General features: G+C 38.7%; 2 protein-coding genes across 3 annotated transcripts in view; one reads left to right on the top strand and one right to left on the bottom strand.

Moving 5' to 3' along the window:
- The window catches only part of LOC137250742 (uncharacterized), a 239,011-nt gene that overhangs the window by 104,537 nt on the left and 121,323 nt on the right, over nucleotides 1-13,151 (bottom strand). The gene's annotated exons all lie outside the window — the stretch shown is intronic.
- Syt12 (Synaptotagmin 12) overlaps nucleotides 1-13,151 on the top strand; it is a 50,541-nt gene that overhangs the window by 34,984 nt on the left and 2,406 nt on the right. Inside the window, exons 2-4 of the mRNA XM_067779649.1 lie at nucleotides 2,639-2,883; nucleotides 2,960-4,449; nucleotides 7,495-7,639. Coding sequence (XP_067635750.1) covers nucleotides 2,707-2,883; nucleotides 2,960-4,449; nucleotides 7,495-7,639 — 1,812 coding nt within the window. The 5' untranslated portion in view covers nucleotides 2,639-2,706. The remainder of the gene's footprint in view (nucleotides 1-2,638; nucleotides 2,884-2,959; nucleotides 4,450-7,494; nucleotides 7,640-13,151) is intronic.

Raw genomic sequence — 13,151 nt, 5'->3', positions numbered from 1 at the left:
AAAGTTAACCATCGTATTTTGTTATCAAAGTTACAAAGTTTTGGTTTTCATTCAAATTTTTTAAATTGGATTAAATCGTATCTTTCTAATAGATCATGTGAAGTTGTAGTTGATGGGGTGTCCTCGTATTCTTTTATTGCCTCCTCTGGGGTTCCTCAGGGAAGTATATTGGGTCCGATTCTTTTTGTGATGTTCATCAATGATATTACTACTTGTTTTAAATATTCCAAATTTCTCTTGTATGCTGATGACATGAAGATTTTTAGCAAAATAACGTGTTCCTCTGACTCGACGAAACTTCAGAGTGATCTTGACAATGTTGTAGCTTGGTGTCAGAAAAATATGCTTCCCTTAAATATTAAAAAATGCTCCCATGTCTCCTATTCCAAGTCCCGTACTCTTATCCCTACTTCATATTTTATTGGTGGCTCACAACTAGACATTGTTTCTAAAATCACTGATCTTGGGGTGGTCTTTGATTCCAAGTTTACTTTTCATAGCCATCTTAACTATACCATAGCTAAGTCGTACTCTATGCTGGCTTTTGTCAGACGTTTCAGTTCAGATTTCTCCGATCCGTATACTTTAAAGACACTCTTTACTTCACTGGTACGCTCGAAACTAGAATATGCTGCTTTTATTTGGCGTCCGTATTATTCTTGTCATATTAGTCGATTGGAGAGAGTTCAGAAAATCTTTATTAAGTATGCTCTGCGACCCCTTCATTTTGAAATTCCGGTTCCCGCTTATGAGTCTAGATGTTTGCTTATCGGTCTTAAGACACTAAATTGTAGGAGAACCTTCTTATCTCTAACTTTCATTTTTAATTTGATATCTGGGGTGGTGGACTGCCCCTTTTTACTTGAACGTATTTTCTTTGTTATTCCTAATATTTGTTTAAGGAATCATGCCATATTTTATGTGGGGCTGGCGAGGACTAATTATGCTGCCAATGCTCCTGTTGTCAGAGCTCTTAAAGAGTTTAATTTGCTTCCGAAATCTTCAGTTTTGGATTTCTCCTTTTGTGAAAATAGGTTTAAAATGCTACTTAATGACCAGTTAAGTTAGTTGGTATTTGCCTACATTTGTAATTAGTCTGTAAGAAATGTAGCAATTTCAAGATTAAATAAATAAATAGATTAAAACGAAGTACCTGCTGTCATCGAGCAAAGAGTCAGCGCATATGCGCCTTGGCAACCACGCTACTGTTGGCAGCCATAATTTCGAAATAGTAAAAGACCACGTTTATTTGGAAACCAGCATCAACACTAACAACAACATCAGTACTGAAATCCAGCGAAGAATCAATCTTGCCAATAAATGCTACTTTGGACTAGGAAGGCAATTGAAAAGTAAAGTCCTCTCTCGGCGAACGAAAATCGTACTCTACAAGTCACTTATCGTACCCGTCCTGCTATATGGGGCAGAAGCATGGACCATGACAACAGCAGATGAAAAGTTCTTCGAAAGATTTATGGACCTCTACGCGTTGGCGATGGCGAGTACCGAAGAAGATTTAATGATGAGCTGTACGAGCTATACGCAGACATCCACATAGTCCAGCGAATTAAAACGCAGCGGCTGCGCTGGCTATGCCATGTTATGCAAATGAAAGATAATGCTCCGGCCAAGAAAGTGTTTCTATCGGAACACGCCTATGGAAGCAGAGGTAGAGGACGGCCCCCACTCCGTTGGAAGGACCAGGTGGAAAACGATTTAAACTCCCTTGGTGTGACCAATTGGCGCCGGTTGCGGAGCGAAGGAGCGACTGGCGCGCCTTGTTTGACGGCCATAACCGTTTACACGGTTAAGCGCCAATTAAGTAAGTAAGTAAGAGGGAAAGTGTCTTTGGTACTACAGTCGGAAAATGCATTCTTCATGATGTAAAATGTTCGCACATAAAATTTGGTCTGGTCGAATTTATACTCATTGATGAGCAGTTTAACAATGGCCCGCCTGGGTCCGTACTACGTTTTACGGTCCGTGATCAAAACTCATTTTTGAAAAAATCGGCCCTCAAAAAATCTGACCGGATCCAACAAAGCGACAATTGAATGACTGCTTCCTTTGCTGAAAATTTTGTACGTCCATGATGAATGGAAACTCCTGAAATAATAGAAAGCCTTGCGCTTGACTTTCGATATAACTTTCAGTTAGCTAGATACCCTAATCTTGTAATATACCTAAATAATAAACTCAGCTATATATGACCCTTATCCAATATGTTAATTTACCAGTATTTACTTACTTTTCTTCACCTTATTGGTGAAGTCAACATGAAGGCTTATGGCCATTTGAATTGGTTACAACATCAATTGATCTTTTGTCGTTGACCTTATGTCACCCCACCATGCTGATTTAAAATTGCTGTATGTAGTTATGACCTTTTTCCCGAAATGATCATAAGGTCAAATGGATATTTCCTAAATGGCCATAAAGTCAAACTAATACAGGTCATAAAGACAATTGACCTTATTACCGTTTGAAGTGATCATAAAGCCAATTGATCTTATGACCTTTTGAAGTAGTCATAAAAATGTCCGCTTATAAGTTGTGAGACTTCAACATATAACTTAGACTTTTAGTATTCGGGACGTCAGCATTTTAAAATGTTTCTTTTTCTTCTTCTTGATCCCAGAATAGAATCACACTACAATTCACCCACATCAAATGAGCGCACATGCAAAGGAGTGACACTCAATAACAATGGATGGCGAATCGATGTCATTCAGTAGTTTGGCGCTGATTGTTTTATTGGCTGTCGCAATCATAATGCTGGCTTGCCATTGCTTGGGACCCCGCGCCAACACATGGATGCGTTCCAATAAAGAGGAAAAGATAGGATTATCCAATAATAAACTTTTTCATACGAATGGTTATATGGTGAGTTACAATAGTATGTGAAAAAGAACTTGGAAATATTATTTAAAAAAAAAAGAAATCTCCATCATCTTTTCAGATGCAATCGGGATCAGAATTTTTGCTCAGCAATAGTGGCAGCTTTAAACGTTTCGATACTATCGATAAGGATGATTATCGGCAATCGGGCCAGCAAGCCACACAACATGCAACCACACCACTTTGGAATCTCGCCGGCGAGGGCGAAGTTGATACAAATATACCACCACAGCCATTGAGGCCAGCACCAGCACCTGGCACACAATCAACACCAGCTAGCGCATGCCATATAAAGACTGTGACTTTTTCATTTGAGCAATTAAATGAGACTACGGATGCGCATAATCAAAATGGACGCGCCTATGCGTTGGTATCAAACATGCGTTCCTCCTTGAGAGGTGGAAATGCAGTCATACCAAAACCACTTGATGCGCCGCCACCACCACGACTCTCAGCCTCATCTTCAGCTTTAAGTGCCAGCGCAATACCGCGGCCGGTGGCTAAGCGCCAAGTGTCGCTCCAAAATGGTGTGCAATTGGTTGACAATGCGGTAATGGCAGAAGAAACAATCATAACAACAACAACAACAATACAGGAAACAGAAGCTTTATCGACTACACACACAAACTCAACAACAAATGGCATACACAGCAATGCGGCGAAGACGTTACAACGTCACAATTCAAGCACAAATCCTTTTCTTTGTGAATCCGCTGGGAGCTTAAGCGAGTCCAGCACTGCCTTAAATCAACAACAACAGCAACAGCAAAAACATCAAACCTTACAACAACAATACACTACAGAATATATACAAAATAGTTCAACAATCAATGGACAATTGAATAAAGGCATAACATACGCAGAAACTTCCACGACCCCGTCAACTATCAAAAATGGCACCTGCAATCCATTTTACAGCGAATTGGCGCATACTACAGACAGCAACACCAATACAACTACAACTTCCATGCTCAGCGCGAAATCATTACAACAACAATTTCAAGTATTCCGTAATCGCTCATTTTCTACCACAGAGGCTGCCGAAGACACCGATTCGACGTCGCTAACTGGCGGTTTGCGTCGTCTTGCACAAAACTCTACAAATCCCTTCAACGGCTTAACACAGCGCGTACAAAAGGGTCCACATATGCTACAAAAGACCATATCTGAAGATTTTCTTTTTCGCAAACTCGGCATGCAGCCAGGTGGTGGTGGTAGCACAGGTGATACACAGTCAGCGCAATGTTCAAGTGGTTTGAATAGCAGCAATAATGGAACCGGCAACGGTGCAGGTTGTGGTGGTAATACAACGTGGTCCTTTGGCCGTTCGCTACTTCGACAAGACTCCCTAATGAGTCTTGGACGACGTAATAGTTCACAATCTTCGCTCGACTCAACAACAACATGTGGTTCCATGGAGAGCATCAATTTGGAGCGTGCCATATCATGTGATTCGGTGAACTCGGACACCTCATCGGTGTTTGTTGGTGAATTGGATCAACCATATACACAAATAACAGGATATCTGTGTGTCGGATTGCAATATGACAAGTGAGTATCAAAATGAGACGTTAAAGGGTTAAAGTTACAATGTGGCACTTGAGTGCAGCAGCTGTTTATAACAAAGTATTACATACAAAAGCAAGGCTCGCAGCATATGGGTGTTTAGGAAAATTATTGTTCACATTTCAGTCAGCAGCAAAAGGATCTTTGTCACTAGCGTAGTTACCCACATATGCATATGTCCACCAAACTTGTGCTTAATTTTGATTATATGCTCAACATCCGCCTAACCCAAAGCGTTTGATGAAGATGTGGGGTTCATGCCACTTATGTTTCATGTGCTAACAACCTTTCAAGTGCACAATGTGCATTCACCCGAATCATGAGCTACATTATTTTGTTTGGGTTTTTTTGTTGCTGCAACTATCTATGTCCTATATAATCGCAGTGACTTATATTGGCCTGCCGCATGCGTACATATATATATCTTTACGTTTACCCAGTAGGCACCCGACTAACCATGAAGATACCTCATAACTGCAACTTAAAGCGCAACAAAGGCATTACGTATCACAATGACTCCTCTCGAATAAAAGCGAGATTGTCAGATCACTGTATAGGCTTGCTATTATACTGCAAAATCACTCCCCGAAGTTTTAGAGCTCCGTTACAGATATGGGTCGGCACTAGCACGACTGCCACAGAAACGATTTTTGTTTTGCTTCCTCGAACCTGTATATCTGCGTATTTTAGTCGCCTCTTACGACCTTAATACCTTTCCGAAAGTACATACTAAGGCCCAATTCATGTTTTGAGCGCTCAACTGTGGTACAGTCGAGGTCGGTCTGGGATAGCCTGGCAGCGAGCGCCTTTAACTCTTTTAGGATTGTCATCGCTAGTGACTTAAGGGCAACAATAAAACGCAGCGACATAGCTATCAGAGAATTCACTTTTCAGCTTTATCTGAATTTATGTAGTTACAATCCATCAACTCCCAATGTATGTACTTTTAGCTTACGTCACCGTGATCACAAAAGCACCTTATGATATCGAAGAGAGCTACTCCTACCCGGAGGCAGCTGCCATTCAAACTTATATATTGCAACGAATTTTTGGGAAATTCCGCTTATTCCAAACCTTCTGCTAACGTTCGAATCGCTAAACTGTTGAATAAATAGTCTTTAGTAGACTACTTTGAAAGTACTTCACAATAGCACTTATACTTCACAACCAATAGAGTGCTTAAATCAAAACTGATTACTGATTCCTCAGCTTGCGCTACTTTTATACTCTCAGTTTTCTCGTTCGTCCATTTCTCGTAACGTCTAGTCATTTCGCGAAGCTGTGTTCCAGAACAATTGTATCCCTTGCTTGGTTATTAGCTATATATGTACATTAAGCTGGGTTGATTTGCATGGACGAATGTTAACCCATATCGCGCCATCGATTTTTCGATAGGCTTTGGGCTCAGGAAAAAAAGTTCCACTAAGCATACCCAAAAAAATTATTTTCGAGCCTGCAAAATTTGAGTTTTTAGACTTTTAGACAACCATCTATGCCCAATACGTAAGCTTGTGGTAAAATTTGATGTTGCTAGCTGTTAAAATGAGGCAGGAATGGGGCAGAAATGGCGAAAATCCTCTTATTGAACAATCGGTTGTATGGGAAGTATATGCTTTGGATTTGAAATGATTTGGAGCCTTGAAAATGAAAAACATCGATTTCGACCAAAACAAGTCTCAAAAACCAAAAAAATATTTTTTTTTTTTTAAACTGTTAATGCCAACGTTTTTATCGCATAATTTTAAGTGGGATAGGAACTATGAGACAAATTCGTTTTCATCGGCAAAACTTTTGCACGTTTCTGAAGAAACCCTTAAAAAAATGGCTAAGAAATAAATTTTTTCACCTAAACACTATTCAAAACCCAAAAAATATTTTTTTTTTCAAAAAACTGTTATCGCCAAAGTTTTTAGGGGACAATTTTGAGTCGGACAGGGTATACATGAAAATTTTAAAATCAAGTGAAAATTTTTTAAGTAGGTCATGAAAAAAACTATAAAAATCAACGAAAAAAAAGTCTAAAAACTCAAATGTTGCAGGCTCGAAAATTATTTTTTTGGCTATGCTTAGTGAAACTTTTTTTTCCTAAACTCAAAACCTATCGAAAAATCGATGGCGCGATATAGGTTAATAAATCGACCCAGCTTAATGTACATGTATACCAATTTGTAGTTTATGTTTCTCTTATAGCCATATGCGGGTGTATGCGTGAGTACTACTTCGGCTCATGATTACATGTGTGTGCGAGTATCCCTTCGCTGCTAGTATTCGTCACAATATCTAACCTATGCAAGCTTTGTCCTGGATATGCTTTTAACAAGATGGTAGACGTCAGCTGGGCAAGAAATTACTCTCTCTCTCCTAAACACACCACTCCTTTACAACTTCCTTCTCTATTATTACTTTTATTCTCACTTCCACACTTTCTCCTTTCCCTTATTCTATCCTTTTACTTTTCTCCCATCCTCACGCTTTACCGTCTCCTTCTACTTCTCCAACCACTTCTCCTTTAACTCGATGTCTGCCCTTTATCCTCATCCTTATCGGTATCCTCGTCCTCATTTTCCTCATCCTCATTTTCATGTTCATCCTCTTCCTCATCCATCATTGCCTTCGTCCTCATCCTCATCCTCTTAATCATACCCATCATTATCCTCATCCTCATTTTCATGTTCGACCTTATCCTCTTCCACGTCCCCATCATCATCATCATTCTTATCCTCGTCATGCTCATCTTCATCCTCACCCTCATACTCATCTTCAACTTCATCCTCGGCCTCATTTCCATCCTCATCCTCACCCTCAGCATCCTTATCCTTATTCTCATCCTCGCCTCATTATTCATTCTCTTCCTCATTCTCATCCACATCATCATCCTTAATTTCATCCTTAGAGTATTTAATAGTAGTTAACAACGAGTCAGTTTCACACCAGGTTAAAGCACGCTGCACATTGTACGCAAATGCACCTAAGTATGTATTCATTTTAACGAAACACATCTTATATTTTCCACCTTTTTATTTCACATAGAAATTCCATCACCGAAGAGGGCATGGAGCTTAGTGTCATGGTGCTGGAGGCAAAGGGTTTAATTTGTCCCTTTAACGTTGAGTCGTTAGACACTTTTGTGCGCATTTATCTTGTACCAGATGAGGCAGCAGCAATGCAGACGAAGGTGAGTATTATTTTGCTAAAAGAATGGCATTTGAGCCTTTAAGTATTACATAATATACATTCATGTATAAAATGAAGTACGTATGTAAGTATGCAACTCAAGTACACGGTTAAAATTTGTGGTTTAAATCTTGCTCTTTTTAGTCTACATATGTACTTATATGACCAAACCTTTTTTGTTTTTAAATGCAGACTTTGCACAGTTTAAAACGAAACGGAGCGCATATGACTAGTTTTAAATTGAAAAATTTTGGTTTAAATTTTAGTCCAGAAAATTTCCATTTTGCAAACTTATGGACTAAAATTTGAATCCGAATATATTAAAAATTGGGTTTAACCTCTCACAGTTTATGAGTACCTGGACGACCGTTTCGTTGTGCTGGCAACGTTAATTTTTTTAAATTTCGAATAGGTGGCAACCTTAAATGACAACCTTAATCAAAAATGTCCCTATTGTAATGCGGAGTGAAATACCTTTCGTTTGATACCCATATCGGCATATCTCATGCATTTTTATTATTTCGAATAGGTGGCAACTCTAAATGGCAACCCTACTCAAAAATATCCCTATTTTAATGCGGAGTGAAATCCCTTTCGTTTGATACCCATATCGACATATCTCATGCAATTATTTTTCATTTCGAATAGGTGGCAACCCTAAACGGCAACCCTACTCAAAAATATCCCTATTGTAATGCGGAGTGAAATACCTTTCGTTTGATACCCATATCGGCATATCTCATGCAATTTTTTTTTATTTCGAATAGGTAGCAACCTTAAATGACAACCCTACTCAAAGATGTCCCTACTGTAATGCGGAGTGAAATACCTTTCGTTTGATACCCATATCGGCATATCTTATGCAATTTTTTTAATTTCGAATAGGTGGCAACCCCAAATGGCAACCCTACTCAAAAATATGCCTATTGTAATGCGGAGTGAAATACCTTTCGTTTGATACCCATATCGGCATATCCCATGCAATTTTTTTTTAATTTCGAATATGTGGCAACCCTAAATGGCAACCCTACTCAAAAATATCCCTATTGTAATGCGGAGTGAAATACCTTTCGCTTGATACCCATATAGGCATATCCCATGCAATTTTTTTTTATTTCGAATAGGTGGCAACCCTAAATGGCAACCCTACTCAAAAATGTCCCTATTGTAACGCGGAGTGAATTACCTTTCGTTTGATACCCATATCGGCATATCTCATGCAATTTTTTTTTAATTTCGAATATGTGGGAACCTTGTGAAACATTCTGAGTGGCAACACCTAGGTAGAAAGTCTTAGAAGGTGATACATTATCTCTGTGCCAAATTTTATTTAAATCGGTTGAGCCGTTCCCGAGATCGTTCGGCTATACAAACAAACAATAATTGCTCGTTTAAAGTTATAAGATATAGATTAAAAAGTTTAAAAACGCAGTACGGGTAAAACTTTTTGTTTTCAATTTTAAACTTTTCATCGAAAATTACATTTTTTAAGTGACTTGACTAAAATTCAAACCAAGATGTCTTAAAAATTGCTAAAAACTATTTAGTGGTTTTAAAAGAAGTATACAAAGGCTTCACATCAGAAGTAAACATAGCTAGGTTTAAACAAGTAAGGAAGATTAAGTTCGGGGGTAACCGAACATTACATACTCAGTTGAGAGCTATGGTGGCAACATAAGGGAAAATAACAATGTAGGAAAATGAACCGATGGTAACCCTGGAATGTGTTTGTATGACATGTGTATCAAATGAAAGGTATTAAAGAGTATTTTAAGAGGGAGTGGGCCATAGTTCTATAGGTGGACGCCATTTAGGGATATCGCCATAAAGGTGGATCAGGGTTGACTCTAGAATTTGTTTGTACGATATGGGTATCAAATGAAAGGTGTTAATGAGTATTTTAAAAGGGCGTGATCCTTATTTCCATAGGTGGACGCCGTTTCGTGATATCGCCATAAAGGGGACCAGGGGTGACTCTAGAATGCGTTTGTACAATATGGGTGTCAAACGAAAGGTATTAATGAGTATTTTAAGAGGGCGTGGGCCTTAGTTCTATATGTGGACGCCTTTTCGAGATATCGCCATAAAGGTGGACCAGGGGTTACTCTAGAATTTGTTTGTACGATATGGGTATCAAATGAAAGGTGTTAATGAGTATTTTAAAAGGGAGTGGGCCTTAGTTCTATACGTGGACGCCTTTTCGGAATATCGTTATAAAAGTGGACCAGGGTTGACTCTAGAATGCGTTTGTACAATATGGGTATCAAACGAAAGGTGTTAATAAGTGTTTTAAAAGGGAGTGGGCCTTAGTTCTATGGGTGGACGCCTTTTCGGGATATCGCCATAAAAGTGGACCAGGGGTGACTCTAGAATGCGTTTGTACAATATGGGTATCAAATAAAAGGTGTTAATGAGTATTTTAAAAGGGCGTGGGCCTTAGTTCTATAGGTGGACGCCTTTTCGAGATATCGCCATAGAGGTGGACCAGGGGTTACTCTGGAATTTGTTTGTACGTTATGGGTATCAAATGAAAGGTGTTAATGAGTATTTTAAAAGGGCGTGGGCCTTAGTTCTATAGGTGGACGCCTTTTCGAGATATCGCCATAAAGGTGGACCAGGGGTGACTCTAGAATTTGTTTGTACGATATGGGTATCAAAGGAAAGGTGTTAATGAGTATTTTAAAAGGGAGTGGGCCTTAGTTCCATAGGTGGACGCCTTTTCGAGATATCGCCATAGAGGTGGACCAGGGGTTACTCTGGAATTTGTTTGTACGTTATGGGTATCAAATGAAAGGTGTTAATGAGTATTTTAAAAGGGCGTGGGCCTTAGTTCTATAGGTGGACGCCTTTTCGAGATATCGCCATAAAGGTGGACCAGGGGTGACTCTAGAATTTGTTTGTACGATATGGGTATCAAAGGAAAGGTGTTAATGAGTATTTTAAAAGGGCGTGGGCCTTAGTTCTATAGGTGGACGCCTTTTCGAGATATCGCCATAGAGGTGGACCAGGGGTTACTCTGGAATTTGTTTGTACGTTATGGGTATCAAATGAAAGGTGTTAATGAGTATTTTAAAAGGGCGTGGGCCTTAGTTCTATAGGTGGACGCCTTTTCGAGATATCGCCATAAAGGTGGGCCAGGGGTGACTCTAGAATTTTTTTGTACGATATGAGTATCAAATGAAAGGTGTTAATGGGTATTTTAAAAAGGAGTGGGCCTTAGTTCTATATGTGGACGCCTTTTCGAGATATCGCCATAAACGTGGACCAGGGATGACTCTAGAATGTGTTTGTACGATATGGGTATCAAATTAAAGGTATTATTGAGGGTTTTAAAAGGGAGTGGCCCTTAGTTGTATATGTGAAGGCGTTTTCGAGATATCGACCAAAATGTGGACCAGGGTGATCCAAAACTTCATCTGTCGGGTACCGCTAATTTATTTATATATGTAATACCACGAACAGTATTCTTTCCAAGATTCCAAGGGCTTTTGATTTCGCCCTGAAAAACTTTTTCATTTTCTTCTACTTAATATGGTAGGTGTCACACCCATTTTACCAAGTTTTTATCTAAAGTTATATTTTGCGTCAATAGACCAATACAATTACCATGTTTCATCCCTTTTTTCGTATTTGGTATATAATAATGGCATTTTTACACCAATACAAAGTGAGTTCAGATAAGTACGTGAACTGAGTTTAGTAAAGATATATCGATTTTTGCTTAAGTTATCGTGTTAAAGGCCGAGCGGAAGGACAGACGGTCGACTGTGTATAAAAACTGGGCGCGGCTTCAACCGATTTCGCCCTTTTTCACAGAAAACAGTTATCGTCCTAGAATCTAAGCCTCTACCAAATTTCACAAGGATTGGTGAATTTTTGTTCGACTTATGGCATTAAAAGTATCCTAGACAAATTAAATGAAAAAGGGCGGAGCCACGCCCATTTTGAAATTTTCTTTTATTTTTGTATTTTGTTGCACAATATCATTACTGGAGTTGAATGTTGGCATAATTTACTTATATACTGTAAAGATATTAACTTTTCTTTTAAAATTTGAATTTAAAAAAATTTGTTTTTAAAAAGTGGGCGTGGTCGTTCTCCGATTTTGCTAATTTTTAGTAAGCAGTCATATAGTAATAAGAGTAACGTTTCATCATGATATCTTCACCGACTGCCAAATAACAGCTTGCAAAACTTCTAAATTACCTTCTTTTAAAAGTGGGCGGTGCCACGCCCATTGTCCAAAATTTTACTATTTCTCTATTCTGCGTCATAAGTTCAACTAACTTACCAAGTTTCATCGCTTAATCCGTATTTGGTAATGAATTATCGCACTTTTTCGATTTTTCGAAATTTTCGATATCGAAAAAGTGGGCGTGGTTATTGTCCGATATCGTTCATTTTAAATAGCGATCTGAGATGAGTGCCCAGGAACCTACATACCAAATTTCATCAAGATACCTCAAAATTTACTCAAGTTATCGTGTTAACGGACAGACGGACGGACGGACGGGCATGGCTCAATCGAATTTTTTTTCGATACTGATGATTTTGATATATGGAAGTCTATATCCATCTCGATTCCTTTATACCTGTACAACCAACTGTTATCCAATCAAAGTTAATATACTCTGTGAGCTCTGCTCAACTGAGTATAAAAATAAACTAAAATTTTTGACCGTGTAATAAGCAGAGACCTGTTGAAAGTTTACGTAAGATGACCTGAGGAAAACAAAAGGATGAAAAGCAAACGTTTTGAATATATATAAAAACTTTGGAAAGAAATATTACAAAGTGGGTGGAGGTCATTGAGCATATAGAATAGTCCATGGAGATGCACATGCAGACCCCGCGAAATGTATTTGTTAACACACTTGAGAAAAGGACGATACTCAGGCGGTCATAACAGCTCTCTAATTAATTTAGCAAACACTTTAAACTGCGTGGGTGTGATTTCACATTTAGGGCCAGACTGCAAAGGAATTTTGATAAAAAGAAAATGGAATTATGATGGATAAGAATAAGAATAAATGTGGAAAACAAAGTAGAAGATAATGTGATAAAGAGTGAAGAGCGGAAGCGAGGCTCACACTTTACGTACAGGCAAATGAATTTCCGGGCAGAACCAAGTCTGCCGGGTACTCTAGTTATAGTGTAACTTTATTTCCGATCTGTCTTCACTAGTAGATCTGTCTCTTTCGGGCATCATACTCCTTTATCTGAGACTTTAAAACTGCTAATTTGTAATTCTCAACGTTATCCAAATAAGCTAGACTTAACTTAGATTTTGATTTTGCTTTTTCGCACGAGTTGAACATCGCAAAATCGACTTATGTACAGGAGCCTTTATCACTGCAATTTTGTATCATTCACATATGATGAATTTCATATCAAAACCTATAAAAAAGGCACATTTTGAACCCGACCCCCTCAGATTTTGACGAAATTTTGCACAGAGGTACACTGGCAAGGTGTCAAAATTGTGAAAAATGCGTGAAAAATTACGGTAATAG

The sequence above is a fragment of the Eurosta solidaginis genome, chromosome 4 (genome assembly GCF_040869045.1).
Source record: "Eurosta solidaginis isolate ZX-2024a chromosome 4, ASM4086904v1, whole genome shotgun sequence".
Classification (NCBI taxonomy): domain Eukaryota; kingdom Metazoa; phylum Arthropoda; class Insecta; order Diptera; family Tephritidae; genus Eurosta; species Eurosta solidaginis.
This window is presented reverse-complemented; position numbering and strand designations above follow the sequence as displayed.